A 16,202-nucleotide genomic window follows, 5' to 3' on the forward strand; every position below is an offset into this window, starting at 1 on the left:
ATTTATTGGCCTTTAAACTATCCTCTATATATTCTAGCAGTTTTTGGTAAGTTTGTATTTTAATATGGAAGCATCACCCTGAAATGATAATAAAAAATATAAACTTAAGACAAACATTTATCTCAACTGATTGATGGAGTTTCAGAATTTCATAAGAACAACACTTCCCTTGCCTGTCAAGGTCCTACTTATTTTCCCTATAACTATGAAAAAGTCACGTAACACTTCTCAGTTTCCTCAGATATAAATGTTGTTCCCACCTCCTAGCATATTTATAAAGATGAAAAATATTAAAAACATATAATGCACTAATGACTATCTATACATGGCATGTAGTGAATCTTTTTTTATATTTTAAAGCCTTAAGTTCTATTACTATACGTATTTCTTCAATAACTGAGTGATAGAGAAAAGAAATAAGGCAGTAATTCTTTAACTGCATACTGATGATGCTAAATGAGTTGAAAAGTCCCTTAGTTCTTCTGTTTCAGAGGCTACCACTTATGTCTGGGCCTATTCCGCGTTCCTCTGCTTTAGGGGACTTGGCTATATTTGTCTCTGCTTAGAATTTTCAATGGGCTTTCTCTTTTAGTTTTCTCAGAAAATCTGAGAAAATACTCACGTGTTAGGTAATCCTGTTTTTAATAATTCAGCTTATTTAAAAACTAAACAGATTTGTCTGGTTTTTCTGTATATAGTGTTTGAATTAAAACTACTTGGAGTTACCATTGAGCTCTGCGGTTAACATTATCTAGTATTAAAGCTTGTCTTGCACCATTTGTCCTTAGTGAGGGTGGAAAGTGAAATATCTTGGCTTATCCTCATTTCAACCCCCTAACATTTGACATTCACATGCATTTACAAATAAGTCTAATGCCCTAATCATTGAATAGGATCCCTGAGTTTTTCAGATAGATGATTTTTAAGAGAAAAACTTGTTTGTTTTTTAGCATAAGCACACAAATCAGATTGTACAAGCTAAGGTATGTTTTTGTTTTGTCTTGTTTTTTTTTGTTGTGAATTTATCCCTACTATATATTATATATATAGTCTATGTTAATGCTTATTGTACTTATTGTAAGCCCAAGTTACAAAACAGTTTTATTTACTATTTACAATGTAATAGAAATAGTTACACTTACAAATTAGCTGCAAGTATTATTTTTAACATACTTACCACACATGTAAAAGAAAGATAGAGTAGATTACTTTCTCGTCTTTGAGGGAAAACCCATGTTAAGTTCTGGGAAAAGAGGATGAGTGTGGTTATCAGCTCTTGTGGATGGCTTTGTATCCCTCATTACGAATTGAATTGGAACTTAAACCAAATGCATTTGTGCACTTACTCTTTTCTCTGGACGATGAGAATAAAAATGAAACTTAGAAAAGAATGGCTCGGGGGTAACTTAGTGGTGCGGTGCCTTTCCTCCTTTGTTAGGCCCTGGTATCCCCAGCACTGAGGTAAGAGAGTTCAGGAAATTTCCTCATAGTTAGCAAACTTACATAGCTTGGTAAACTGGCTCACTACTGTCTGCAACTCCAGTTTGCAGGGGATCTGACACCCCCTTCTAGCCTCTACAGACACTAGACATACATGTGATGCACAAAATGCAGGTAAACACACATACATATAAAATGAGATAATGACGACTGTTAAAGAAATGATTGATCCACAGGATCTAGTGTGTACTTAGAACCTGATTTTGACTTTGGGCTGCCACCCTCACAGTTACCCCATCCAGAGACGAGGAAAGTTAAGACCCCACAATGTATAGGGTGTGTTTCGCTTCGTCCTTCTTTATGATAGCCATCTGAGCCGTGTTTGTCTCTGGCTTGTAAGTACTTTAGATAGGCTCTGACAAGAATTTACAATTTAGATTGTTCCTGGAAAAATTATTTTCCTTTCACAATATGTTAAACGTAAGTAGAAATGGCAAAAGGTATTCATTGTAATAAAGTATTCATAAAGATCTCAAGAAACCTTCAAGGGTAGAGAAAACTTTATTTTCTCTCTACACTTTAGGCTATAGTAAACTAATGCTACAGAAGCAAAACTTGTTTTTCCTTTTTTTTTTTTTTTAATAGATCTTTGCTTGGGGTGTTCTTAGGCTACAGATCTCTTATCCTCAAGGATATTTTTTTATAAGTAATAGTTATTGCCCTTGTTTTTGAAGACGAGTTATTGCCTTTTTTGTCTCCATTTTGAAAGTAATAATGAAAAATTTTTATGTGAGCTAGAGAGGTGGCTAAGTAGTTAAGAGCATTTGCCACTGGAGTTTGGAGACTGGAGTTTGTATCTCAGCGTCCATGTGACAAGCCAGGCATCAGAAAAAGGCCTATGGTTCCATATCTAATAGAAACTGAAGCCCTCTTCTGGCCTCTGGACACACACCTGTCCACAGGTGTGCACGTAGTACCTAATCACTCAGTGAAATACCCACAAATAAGACAAATCTTTAAAAAGAGAGAAAGAAAACTGATTACAGAAATCTCAGATTGCTGCTTAAATAAATATCCCTTCTAGACAGTGACCTTTCCTGCAGAGTCCTAAATTGAGGCCCCTTCTATTCAGTGTCAATGTAAACTCATCCCACAGTGAGAGAGATTTACTGGGAAGGTGACATAATAGATTGCCATGTATCTATCTCCTGAACTCCATCATTAGCTGACTATTTATTGTTAAGCATTTCTGAATGGCTTTGCACTGGATTGTGTTTAATTCTTCCACGAGCAATGATAGGCAGTTCTCATGAAGGGAGTTCAGACATTTGTTCTAAATCTAGTAAGCATATAGGAAAAAATACACCTAACTACCTATCAGCTGGTAAGTTTTCCTTCATGCTCTCTTCCACATACAGTGATAGCGTCTGAATAGTTTAGAAAATCTTCCAAAATTTGAGGCTATAAAAGATCTTTCATATTTGCTTTTTGCTCTTCAACTCATCCATAGTACAAAAATTAATTATGCAAGGTTTCTCCATTTTAACTTTGTAATTCTATACTTCTGGCCCTTCCGCTTCCAAAAGGCTACTTCATATGTTCAGCAAAATGTTGTAAGATGTCCACCCTCCACCCAAGACAGAATCGATCATCTTTGACACACCTACCTGCTTAGTCTCCTGAGTCTGCTACTGAGTGTAATTCCCCTTATTGGCATCACCACTCACCAGGTCAGCGCTACAGAGTCTTTTTAGCTTACTTCAGTCCAATTTTTTCAATAAATGTGTATATCAAAATAATTACATTACTATTTGCAGCTAAATATGCATTTATTTAAAAAAATGTATCCAGCAAATAAAGATCAATAGGTTTTATTTTGAAAGGACTGGTTTCAAGCCAGTTACTTCTGGGTATGAGAGTTTACATATCCTAAATTCACATGGATTGTCTGCTTTAAGTATCAATTGTAAAAATGGGAGCTCCACTCTGTACAAACTGATCTCCTTGCTGTTGATACTTGGTTTTTCTTACATTTTTTTTCTACAGTTAATGAAGTATCCACCTTGTTATAAAACTAACACCATAAAAATTTATAGCATGGGAAATTCCCTTGTCCTTTCCAAATAGGTAATGTATTGTGCAATTACTGCCAAAAATAAAAGGAAAATTTGTCATTTTTCCCCACAAAATGCAGGATATACACATTCTGGAACTTCTTTTTCACTTAGTATTTGATGATTTCCCATTTTAATATGCAGGGCGCTGCCCTGCCACCTCAGAAAAGCTACAAACTGTTCTGTTATGTGGAACTTATGTATGCCCTCATTCATTAAGGGATTAAATTTTTTTTCTATAACTGCTTCTATAACGAATAACCTTGTAGAAAACAGTGTACCTGTAGAATAAATTATTTCCCTTGAAATGTTTGGATTCTGTGGTCTAAGAATGTCAGGCTCAAGCTTCCGTGAGGTGCTCGTCTGTGGAAGGAAAGGAACACCCATGCAGGCATTGCTCCTCAATCTTTTTGCCCATGTTTTCTTTTTCCCTTCAGACTTTCATGCTTCTAATTTCTGTTGCCCCCCCCCCACCTACTGCCTTTTCACTGTTTGTCTCTTGACCATGAGGTCATTTTCGATAATCTCAAAGCTACTATTCTCTGCTTTCAATTATCTTTCCAGAATGTGAGGGTGATTGACCTAGTGAGAAAAGAATCTGATTAAGAATTGGTTGATTTTTTTTTTTCACACCTGTAGCACAGTGGACATTAAATGAATATATCTAGGGGACAATCCATTTCTTTTCTTCCAGTTAAAGTTCACCATTTCAGTTGCTACTGCAGAGAGCATACTTCAGGATTTCATACTATGTAGCTGTACAATGTAATTCTCTGCTTGATACTCAAATTTTAACTCATACATATCCTTTTTTTGTTTTTGGTGGGAAAGGTTAGGTTATAAAAATTTTCTTTGGAGAGGGGGGTTTTTATTGCTCCTAAATTTATCAAATTGAATTTAAAAGGCTCTGGATTTTATATGATTTTGTTCATAACAAAATTTTGATACCTCCTTTTCCCCCTTTGTTCCATATTTGAAATTTATCTTCTATTGTGCATGATAGAGGAATGCTGCTTTGCTTGCAAGTAATTAACTTGAAATTGTGTTTTGAATAATTCTGCTTTTTGGCTTTTTGTACCTAATCAGAATTGATGTGACTGAAGTGCAAATCTTCATAATAATCATGCATTTGCTGGCAGTGATTGGAGGACCACCTTTTTGGCAATCTATGGTAATTTTGTTCACATCATGTATCCTATGTAATGCATGTTATCTTCTGCTTGTGTTTCTAATATAGGATAATCCAGTTAAAGGATAATGTTTAAATATTTCACTTTTTTTCTGAGAATGAAAGTTATAGCAAACAGTAGGAAGTTTCTTTTTAGAGCATGAAAATTGTATTCTTTGGAATTCTGTGTACATTAAGTGTGTTTTGAAGGTCATTGAGAATCTGAGTCCTTATTGTCATCCTATTTTACATTCATACATTCAAGGAAACAACAGGTAATGTGACAAGTAAGTTAAGTAGTGACACAAATTACTTTTTTTTTCTTTTTTCTGCACCATATGACTTTAGTAGCACTTCTGTCATGTGCTTAATGCTAAATAACAAATATAGGTATAAGATTGTAAATTAAGTGCTACAGGATTATTTTAAACACTGGACTTTTTCTTCCTGCTCTGAAATATATTACTTTATAAACCTATTTTTTCTTTTTTTTTAAACCTTCTATGAGCCTCTGAGAGAATACATATGGGCCAGAGACACACACTCTGGAACCAGATTGTCTGTTTGATCAAGGCTCCATTGCCCGTCATTCTGACTTCTGTGTATTACGTAACTGTCTAGTTCAGTTTCCTCCTCTGCGAAAAGGAGATGATGATAGGACCCATTGCATGGATTAGTTAATATGTGCCTGTACATAAGGCAGTGCTGGTCAGGTAAGAAGCCCACAGTGAAAGCTGAGGCTCCTTATATATTGTTTCCTGTTCTGGTTTTAGCTTTGTTTTACTTTGTTCTGTTTTATGTTTGGGGAGGTAGGTTAGACTGGCCTTACAGAAATTATCCTTCTTTCTTAGTCTCCAGAGTTTCTTAATCTTTGGAGTGCTGTAATTAAGGGGAACACCTCCACTTCACAGTTCAAGTATTGTTCAAGATTGGGCAGGGTAGTTATACTCGCCAGTCATCAGTTAGCTGCTGGTTACCATCACCTCATTAGTAGTTATTTGATGTTATTGTGCTAAAAATCATTTTATAACCCGAAATGAATATAATTCTTAAAAGTCAGAATAATTTCAAAATATAAATTTACTAAGACTTTCCCCTTACTTAATTCACTGCCTAATGGTAAATTAGGTACTTCCCTGAGTATTTATTGCCAAACATTAGTTGTCTTTGGTTCTGGGGATGGCCTTACAAAGAAAGAAGAGATAAAGGAATAAAAACAATTTTTAGTCAACCAGGAAAATTTTCTTTCCAGAATACTGTTTTTAATATCTTAAACATATATAAAATGGCTAAGTTTTTTAAAGTATTTTAATATCCATAAAATGAGAATTCTGAGCTGGGCATGGTGGTACATGCCTTAATCCCAGCACTCAGGAATCTCTGTGAGTTCAGGGATAGCCTGCTCTTCAAAGCAAGTCCAGGACAGCCAAAGCCACACAAAGAAACTCTGTCTCAAAAAAACCACAGAGAGAGAGAGAGAATTTTAACCCCTGGTTTATAGAACTGATATTTAAATATAGCATTATATTATATACACATGTATTTCAAGTATCTGTATTTGTGTTATAACTATATTTTATTTTTTAGGGCGTACCTGGCAGTAAATTGATTCATATATACTTTTTACTCATATATACTTTTTACCTTTCTCAGTAGAATTTGTACAAATAAGCTATGTAACTATCTTCTTTAAAAGTTCAAATAATCTAAGCACTTAGGAGGTAGATGCAGTAGAATTAAAAGTTGAAAGTTTTCAACTGCACAGTCAACTGTGGTAGCCTGGGCTGCTTAGCCGAGCCTCAAAACAACAAGAAAAGCAGATGCTAATTCTATCTGTCATTTCTTGTAATTAAGATAATATAATTTTGTTTTTAATTACACTGGAGGGTGTTTTTTTTTTCCTATTCTTTTCTTATTATCATCTTCTTGAATGTTTATTTAAGACAAGATCTTACTATTTATATACCCCAGGCTCATGATGCCCTTGCCTCTCCCTTAGAAGTTCTGGGATGAGATCAGTTCACCACCAAGCCTGGTTGTGAAACTGACATAGTATATTTTGAAATTCGATTAATAGATCAGGCATTCAACATTCAGGATTAATATGATTGCTATGATTAGAATGTGTCAGAAAAAGAGATCCCTAGCACCTAACTTGGTATCTCTGTATTGCTATGTTTGCATCATTAAACTAAAAGGAAGAACCTTTTCTAATAATTGGAGACCTAATGAAATCACTTGTGTTGTTTGATCTCATACTGACATGCAGGTTACTATCCCATGTCCTAAAAGCTTGGGATCAGAAGTGTTTCAAATTGCAGGTCATTTTAGATTTTAGAATATGTATCAGCATTTACTTGTTTCTAATCTGAAATCAGAAATACACTAAAATCTGAATTTGAGAATCAAGTTTTTAATTTTGCTTCATTTCCATTTTAGGATTAGCAGTGTCCGAACTCATTTTCTTTTTATTTGGCTCAAAGGTTTATTATTTATTATTATTTGGTTCAGAAATGTAACTGCAAATAGTGAGCCCATCATTTGTGCCAAATAGAGAAAAGATGTTATTTATAAATTCACATAGGGAATTTATTACATTTATTAAGAAAAAAATCTCAGGCCATAAAATAGACTTTATTTTCCAAATCCTTGTTAAATTATAAGACTTTTACCTTAAATTTAGCAATCACATATATGGTAAAAGAAGAGAAAAACATTACAAATGTCTTCATAAGTTTGACTCCAAAAGATCATTGTTTTGCAAAGGTGAGTGAGTGACAGCTACTTACTTTTGGATTGCCTATTCTTTGCCACATTTTCTCCCCCAAAAGATGAGTTTTTACTATTAGTTATAGTGGACGTTATTGCTGTTTCCTGGGCTTTTGTTTTGTTGGGAAAGGAATACTTTCATTCACAAAAGTTAGTAGATTTCAAGAAATAAGTTTCTGTTTATTGCTTCTTCCTAAAACATATTTCCTTTAAAGCTATCTTAGAAAGGGCTAGGGATATGAATACGCAAATAACTTAATTATACAATTCACTACTGATTATTTATATTTGATTCTGGTTGGTTGGTTAGTTAGTTTCTCAAGATAGGGTCTCTCTGTGTAGCCCTGGCCATCCTGAACTTACTTTGTAGACCAGGCTGCCCTTGAACTCACAGAGATTCTTCTGCCTCTGCCTCTCCAGTGCTGGGATTAAAGGCATTCCTACTTTTGATTATTTTTTAATTAATTTATTTATTCACTTTATGGCCTACTTGTAGCCCCTTTCCTTCTTTTCCTCCCTTTCTTTCCCATCTTTCTTCCCTCCCTCTTCCCCTATCCCCCTCCCCTATTCCTCAGAAGAGGGAAGCACCCCCTAACCATCTACCCCAGCTCATCAAGTTGCATCTGGATTGAGTGTGTCCTCTTCCCCTGTGGCCTGGTGAGGCAGGGGGAGGAGAGGAGGGGGGAGATCAAAAAAAACAAGTAGCAGAGTCTATTTCAGAGACATCCCCTACTCCCCTTACAAGGGAACCCACATGAAGCTGAAACACCAGCTACATCTGTGTAGGGGCCTAGGTCCAGTCTATGCATGGCCCTTGGTTAGTGCTTCAGTCTATGCAAGCCCTTCTTGGCCCTAGTTAATTTGCTCTGTTGGTGTTTTTGTGGAGTTCTTGTCACCTCTAAGTCCTTCTATCCTTCCCCTAACTTTTCCATAAGACTTCTTGTGCCTTGCCCAATGTTGGGCTGTGTGTCTCAGCATCTGTTTCTATCTGCTGCTGGGTCAACCCACAGAGGACAACTATGGTAGGCTCCTATCTGCAGGCATAGCAGAATATCATGAATAGTGTCAGAAGTTGGCTTTCTCCCATGGGATGGATTTGAGCCAGGCATCGGTTGAACATTCCCTCGATCTGTGCTCTATATTTATCCCTGTACGTCTTGTAGGCAGGATAAATTTGGGGTCAAAGTTTTTGTGGGTAGATTAGTGTTCCCTCCATCCACCAGAAGTCCAATCTAGTTAGAGGGTGTCCTCTTAAAGTTTCCATGACCCCTACTACTAGGATTCTCAGCTAGAGTCACTCCCATATCCCTCTAGAAACCTGCCCTGTCTTGGGTCTCCAGCTTGTCACAGAGATGCTCCTACCCACACTTTCTATTCTCTCTGTAGGTCCTCTGTCCTTCCCCCATCCCCAGCTCGGTCTCCACCCTCATTTCTCTTTATGCTCCCTCTCCTACTTTGTTCCCTCTTCATCCACTTCCACTGTCTATTCTGTTTCCTCTTCTGAGTGAGATTCTTTCAAGTGCAGACCTAGATTAAATATTTCTTAATTCTTTTAGAATTCATCTAAAGCAACTAGTTAAATGCTACTACAGCTAAATTGCTTGAGACTGTTTGAAGGATGGAATATTTCATGTAGTATAACCTATTTGTCTTTCTTGAACTAAAAGGCATTTTTCTGGTGCTGAGGATTAAGTACTCTAGTTTTATTAGGTAAGCACTATACCACTGAGCTGCAACCCCATCACTGAATCGAAAGACTATTAAAAGAAAGTGCCTTTACACTTGAATAGTTTCTACATAGTGATTTTCCTTAAAGCCTTATTGGATGCTGTCATTATGTTAACATTGTTAGTATTTTCATAGAATTCACTTAAAATAATTCACATGATGCTGGAGAAATGGCTCAGCAGTTAAGAGCATGTGCTGCTCTTGTATAGGACCCAAATTCAGTTCCCAGCACCCACAGCAGGTGGCTGGTAACCTCAAATAATCCCAGCTTTAAGGGATCTGACTCCTTCTTCTGTCCTTCACAGGCACTAAATTCACATATACAAATACACATGTATACATTATTAAAGTAAATAAAATTTTTGAAAATTCCTGTGATTTAGAAACAAGATTTTGTATGCTTTTTGCAAGAAATTATCTATTCTTAAAATTATAGTTTTATTTCCACAAAACCAATTAAATTACCATGTATCTTCAAAGTCTAACCAAAACGTATACATTGTGTTTGGGTGAAGTGTTGAGAATAAAAATTTTTTTCACTGTAACCTTTTTAAGGTCAGTTATAACATATTGATATTATTTGAGTGGTGCACTGCCGGTCACAAGGCCAGATGATTTTTCACCTGACTATGGAAAAGATATCAGAACTTGATGGAACTTTTAATCTTCCCAAGTTTGGAACACTACTTAACTATAGGCAAGCTTGAGGTAAAGGTGTTTTCAGACAGCTCCTTGGCTATTTCTGTAGAGTTAAAGCAGTTTGAGTAATGATGATGAGTGAGATGACAGCAAAAAAAAGGATTATAAAAGACAAAATGTGCACACTTTTCTTGATCTTGAGTGTGGGGTAAAACTGGTAAAAACGCTTGAAGGGTTTTTTTGTTTTGTTTCATTTAAGTGGCTCGTTGGTGCCAGTTTACAAGGGATCACCTCTAAGTCTTCCTTGTACTTTGCCTCACATTTCCTGTGCATACTACCTTTTCCATTATAAGGTGGAAAGAAGATAGTTTATCTATTCTTACAAAACAGGCATTCAGTATGCACAGGGAAAGTGACAAGATCTGAATCTTCATTCAGAAATACATACTGATCACCCATGGTCACCAGGATAGCTCACACAGTAGGGACACTTCACTGAAGCCTGATAACCTAGATCAAACACTAGAATCCAAATGATAAAATGAAAATCACAAGTTGTCCTCTGCTTTCCACATGACCTCTGCCTCCATCAATAAATATTCATTATTTTAAAAGTCAATTCAAATTAAACTCTACACTTGAACTTGCATTTCGATGGATATACCTAACATGGCAGAATTGATAAGAGCCCTAAAATGTTTAGGATATGTTGCCCCAGAGTCCTAAGTTGCTAACTTACTTGATCCAATCCTTGTATTAATTTGCCTGGGTTTTCTAGTACTTGTATTCATTCTTTCTTCCAAAGGGCAAAAATTTCATTATCCCAAAGCAGTTTCCCCCAAGTTGTAAATACAGGTTAAAGATGTTTGATCAGGTTAGCTGTAGCATGAGTGATTGATACATACCTTGTCTCGTTCACAGTACTGATACCCTGGTTTTAATATGGATGCCCCCAGTAATGAAGGGATACTCTATTAGGCAAGTGTCATATTTCTCCCTTTGCCAGAAACATCCATTGTCTCTGTGAAGAAGGAAATGGAAGCAATGGCAAAACACTGGAAGTAGGAAAGGAGCAGAATACTGAGTTCCAGACAGCTGTATCATATTTAACTAGGAATGTCCTTAGTTTTCTGAACAAGAACAGAAGATCTACAGTAGTTCAAAGCCTCATTATTTATTTATTATCTCATCTCTTGAGAAGCTTGAACTTGGGCTGTAAGTTAGGACATTAGGCAAGGAGGAAGACAGTTTGGGGTGTTGTGCAAGTTTCTGGACTTTATTTGAAGATTAAACCCTGCTGAGTGTGACTTGAGATTCAAATAGTTGGTTCCACTTTCTTATTGGAACTGCAGTTTTGCAAGACATGGTAGGTTATATAAACAAAGTGAGTTCTTGAGAGTTTTGAAGGAATGGAGCATCCAGACGTTTTAGATTTGTTTTTGCCAATTTTATTAGTTTTATATTACAAAGAGATATATCTTACATCCTATTTGATTTTAAAACATAGGGAAATAACTGTTCTGAATAGTGTAAATAGCCCTGTTTTAAATGCTTTCGTTTTAAGACCTCATTACCTATCAAAACCTTGTGGTCTTTTATAATCTTTTTCCTATAATTACTTCAATAATATTTTAATTCATCTTAGTTTTGGACAAAGTTTGAAACCAAAAAAGCAAAAGAATGAATATAAAGAATGAGAGCTCTTTGGTGACTCAAACATTTAGTGTGCCCTCTATTTTAAATAATGGATATTATGCTTGCAAGATTAAATGCATCTTGTAAATTTACGCAGCTCAACCCCTCACCTTACTTTAGGTAAATCACATTTTTATTGTATTGTCATATAGCAATATATTTTTTTACTGAAAAGTAAGCTTTAAGCTTTATATATACAGTTGGGAATACACTTGTAAAACTGCACCATTTTAGGTGTTCTTGACTTTTTTCTTTTAATGATAAATGCCACTTCAGTTGCCCTCCATTTTCACTAGCTGGTTGTATCCCAGCAGTTCAGAGTTAGTATTCTTCTGCATAGAACTTTTCTCTTTTGCCGTTCTATACTATGTTGATTTCAAAATTAATTTACAAATAATTTGATACTTTTGTTCTTTACTGTCTAACAACTAGAAAGGTACTATATACCTAGAGGTGGATTTCAGAAAATATGCAAAGAAATATAAGGCACCCCTCTTACTTAAAAGAAAAAAACAAAAACAAAAAATGCCATAGGACAGCTTACTTGCTAGACCTTGATGCATTCATAGCTTTATTAAGCTTATGATGCAAATTAATAACATATTTTCATGTCAAAAGTAGTCTCATCTTTTGAGATTTGTTATATTACCTATAATGAGAAAAGAGAGAAATTTCCATTATAGTCATATTAACTATAAGGAAAGGAGAATATTTGAAAGTGTGAATAAATACTCGATTGTACTATTTTCTTATTTGAATGTGTATAGGTTTTAATTGTCCTTTCTCTCTACCCATTAAAGATTCCAGTGCTGAATATTCAAATGAAACTTTTTCCTGCACTTTGTACTGTGGCAGGGACCATATTTTCCTGTACAAATTACTTCCGTGTAATCTTCACAGGTGGTGTTGGCAAAAATGGATCAACCATAGCAGTGAGTATACCTTAAGCTGTCCAGAGATTTGTCAGCAAAGACTTGTTACTGCTACTACTTTGTTTTTCATTTAAAAAATATAGAATCATTTGTCAACTTAAAATTTCTATTAAGCCTTTACAGTATGTATTTATGCATACTTTTGTATGCTGATGAATGTACATGTTTTGTGTATATGGGCACAACACACTGCTTTTAGAAAGTATGACATGCTGTGTAAAAATACAGGACACCTGCCAAGTGCAGTCCTGTTTGTGCCTTACCAGTTCATAGAGCCTCTTTTTCATTGCAGTTGTTAAGTAGCAGACACTGTGAGAGGGTCTAGGAAGTTGGGTTAAAGTGTTAGATCCATGTATTATCTGATAGTAATAAATGCTCTTAACTCTGCTTTATACAGGGAACAAGTGTCCTTTCTCCTTTTCTCCACATTGGATCAGTGATCACGTTAGCTGTTATGATCTACAAGAAGTCAGCAGTTCAGCTTTTTGAAAAGCATCCGTGTCTTTATATTCTGACATTTGGTTTTGTGTCAGCTAAAATCACTAATAAGCTTGTGGTAAGCACTTTTTAAAATGTATGTCTTATTTTGGTTTTGTAGACCTGGATTTTATTCTGTGGCTCCTAAGTAGTCCAAGATTCTGCAATAAAAATCACTTCATATCAATCTAAGAGTTATTTTTACTCTCCTGACACTCCATTTTGAGCTTCCTTGAAGTTCTTTGAAGCTCTGTATCTCTTCATTATCCTGTTCACTCTTTAATTTGGTCAGTCAGTATATGTACATTCTTTGGTCTCACTCTGGACACACATTGAACTCCCTTGTACAAAAGTGTTTTTCTACCAACATAGATGGCACGATTATTCCCTTTTTTAGTTTTACAAAGTCAACAATTGTTGCTGAGTCATTCTTTAAACTTTGTATTGGACCATAGTACTGATTTACTATGTTGCTGACAACTCTAAAATGAAAGTGCCTATTTTACTGATTTTGTTCTACTCTCAGGTTGCACACATGACGAAAAGTGAAATGCATTTGCATGACACAGCATTCATAGGTCCAGCACTTTTGTTTCTGGACCAGTATTTTAACAGCTTCATTGATGAATACATTGTACTTTGGATTGCCCTGGTAGGTATTATACTATCTTATTTTGTGATTTGTAAGCTCCTTTTTTTCTTCTCTGAGTGGTTCAGTCCTAAGAGATCATAGAATGGTAATAATTACCAGGAATGGGAAAAACCCACATTTGAATGTCTTAAGAGTTCTTTATGATGTCATTGTTAGCCTTCATTTGTATTATAACTAGTCCTACCTACATTAAGAGCCAAAAATTCCCTATTTCTGATTGTATGTATAACAGAAGTTCTGACTATACCCAGTCATAGTCATCCATTTATAAACTGCCTGTGCCTACTTTCACTCTTTACGGGCAGAGTTGAGCAATTGTAACAGAGAGTGCAACTCAGAAAGCTTGAAATACGGTGGTGCATTTATTGGCGAGTGGTCAAGTGCTTGCCTAACATGCATGAAGCTTTTGATCCCCAGCACCATATTTAAAAAGCCAGGTATGGTGGCTATGCCTGAAAACTCAGGCATTAGAAGTTGAAGATCTTCCTCAGCTACATACTGACTTTGAGGCTAGCCAAAGTCAATATGTAGCTAGCCTAGGAACATCTGTCTCAAAAAAAAATAAACTAAATAATAAAAAGCTTGACATATTTGCAGTCTCTCTAAGGAAAGATTTGTTAATCCTTAGTTGTAAAGGAGACACCTGGAGACAACTGAGTTAATCAACGAAATCGGAGGTGAATTGGAGAGAAGAAAGTCAGAAGCCACCTTCTGTCCTTTCGGGAGGCTTAGGGTGGCCTGTGCACATGCTGAGACTCTAACCAAACATCTCTTCTTTTTTCAGGTCTTCTCTTTCTTTGATTTGATTCGCTACTGTGTCAGTGTTTGCAATCAGATTGCATCTCACCTGCATATACATGTCTTCAGAATTAAAGCCTCTACAGCTCACTCAAATCATCACTAATGATGTATCTGGGTTCTACTAAGCTCATGTTTCCTGCTGGAAGGAATCCGAACATATAAAGGAGAACGGGGGTGGATAAGATCAAATATAATTTATAATAATCAATGTCATATAACTTTCATTCTTTGTCACTGGTAACACCCCCTAACTGTCCTGTTGAGAATGGGATTTTCAGGTCCCATCCTGTAAACTGAACATGTCAAACAGGGTTTGGCTCCAGAAAGCATGCAGGAAAAATGCCATGTGTTTGTGATTATCCTGAATTCAGAACAACAGTGTCAGAGAGCGCATCCCCCGGTGGTGGTGATTCTAATGTAAAAGTTTTACAGGCCAAAAGATGGTTCTTTATGATTTTAACATCATCTTTTAGTAACACCTTGTCTTCTCAGACATTCTTTTGTAAGGAGCTCAGCTTGTGACACATACATCCTACTAGCTTGTGAGGTGAGAGCAGTGATAAAGACCTTAAATTTGGATGGAAAGGTTTCCGGTCTGTACGTTGTTGAGGAAGTGATTTTATTATTGATCAAGAAATGGTGTTTCTCACGGGCTTGGGAAATCTTGCTAGCATGCAGATAATGTGGTAACTTTGTCAATCCATTTTATTTTTTTAAATAAATATATGATCTCAGAGCCAGTCTCTTTTCTCAGTTTTATTCAGGGGAAATATGAACTGTTTTTAAAATGTCTTTTTTTTTTTTTAATTTAAACAAATTTTTTTCTTTTCTTTAACAATTAAGGAAATATGGGTCAGCTGTGTTGTAATGATGTGCCTGTGACCACTCTATACTGTAGAAACTGTTAAACTCTCTTCAAAGGGAAGGTGTTTTGTTCAGTTTTCCCTTCTGTAGGTCCTCATATTGCAGTCACTACCCCAACATTTCAGTAAGTATCCAGACGGGTGGGATTGGGGTGTCACTTTGCACTTTGTATTTTGATATTTAGACTATACTTTGAGATAGGAGCCAAGTTTCCTCCGTGAATCTTTGTTTGCATTGTTTACAGACTTTAGTATAAAGGATAATGAATCCCAGCACTCAGAGATAGAAGCAGGAGGAGGATCATAAGTTCAAGGGTATCCTTGACTATGGAGTTTTAGGTTAGTCTGAGCTATACAAGACTCAGAAAATCAGAGCACAGGGCTAGGTTGTAAAGATAATCTAAGACAAAGCAGGAAATAAAAGGACAGTCCTCCATTAGTACAGTTACATCTATTGTTTGATCTGATTGTTTCAGCAAACATGTAACAGGTGTTTATACCTAGCAGAAATTGAGGCTTGGAGAGGCTAAATGAAATAACAGTTGTCACACAGTATTGCTGTATTCCAGAATGGAATTTAGCTGTCTTATGAATTCTAGCTAGTGTTTTCTGTATCATATTACAGCTATGAACTGAGGTTCTAAAGTTTAGTTGAAATTAATACATGTGTTCTAGATTTTTTTTTCAGTATAGGGGGGGATCAGAAAAGCATTCTTCTGTGTGCTTCCTTTGGCATAGATACCATCAACATCATGAGGCCAATGGTTGCTTTGTAGAAATCCTCAGTTGGCCCTGGTTGTTTTAATCACTTACCTAGTGGAGTATCAGGATCATTCAGCAATATCGATACTTTTAGAAAACATTATTTCTAGGCCTTGTTTTTGTTGTTGTTTTGTTTTGTTTTGATTGGGGGAGAAGAGGGTT

At 35.9% G+C, this 16,202-nt stretch overlaps 1 protein-coding gene across 3 annotated transcripts in view; it reads left to right on the plus strand.

Annotated features, from left to right (window-relative positions):
* Positions 1 to 15,151, plus strand: part of Cept1 (choline/ethanolamine phosphotransferase 1) — a 42,912-nt gene extending 27,761 nt beyond the window's left edge. For 2 of the 3 annotated variants that reach the window (XM_021640901.2, XM_021640900.2), the window contains exons 5-9: positions 4,641 to 4,725; positions 12,354 to 12,485; positions 12,883 to 13,041; positions 13,489 to 13,614; positions 14,399 to 15,151. In XM_021640901.2, the coding sequence (XP_021496576.1) occupies positions 4,641 to 4,725; positions 12,354 to 12,485; positions 12,883 to 13,041; positions 13,489 to 13,614; positions 14,399 to 14,518 (622 nt within the window). In that variant the 3' untranslated portion in view covers positions 14,519 to 15,151. The remainder of the gene's footprint in view (positions 1 to 4,640; positions 4,726 to 12,353; positions 12,486 to 12,882; positions 13,042 to 13,488; positions 13,615 to 14,398) is intronic. The other variant, XM_021640902.2, reaches the window with a different exon arrangement.
* Positions 15,152 to 16,202: the final 1,051 nt, after the last annotated feature.

The sequence above is a fragment of the Meriones unguiculatus genome, chromosome 10 (genome assembly GCF_030254825.1).
Source record: "Meriones unguiculatus strain TT.TT164.6M chromosome 10, Bangor_MerUng_6.1, whole genome shotgun sequence".
Classification (NCBI taxonomy): domain Eukaryota; kingdom Metazoa; phylum Chordata; class Mammalia; order Rodentia; family Muridae; genus Meriones; species Meriones unguiculatus.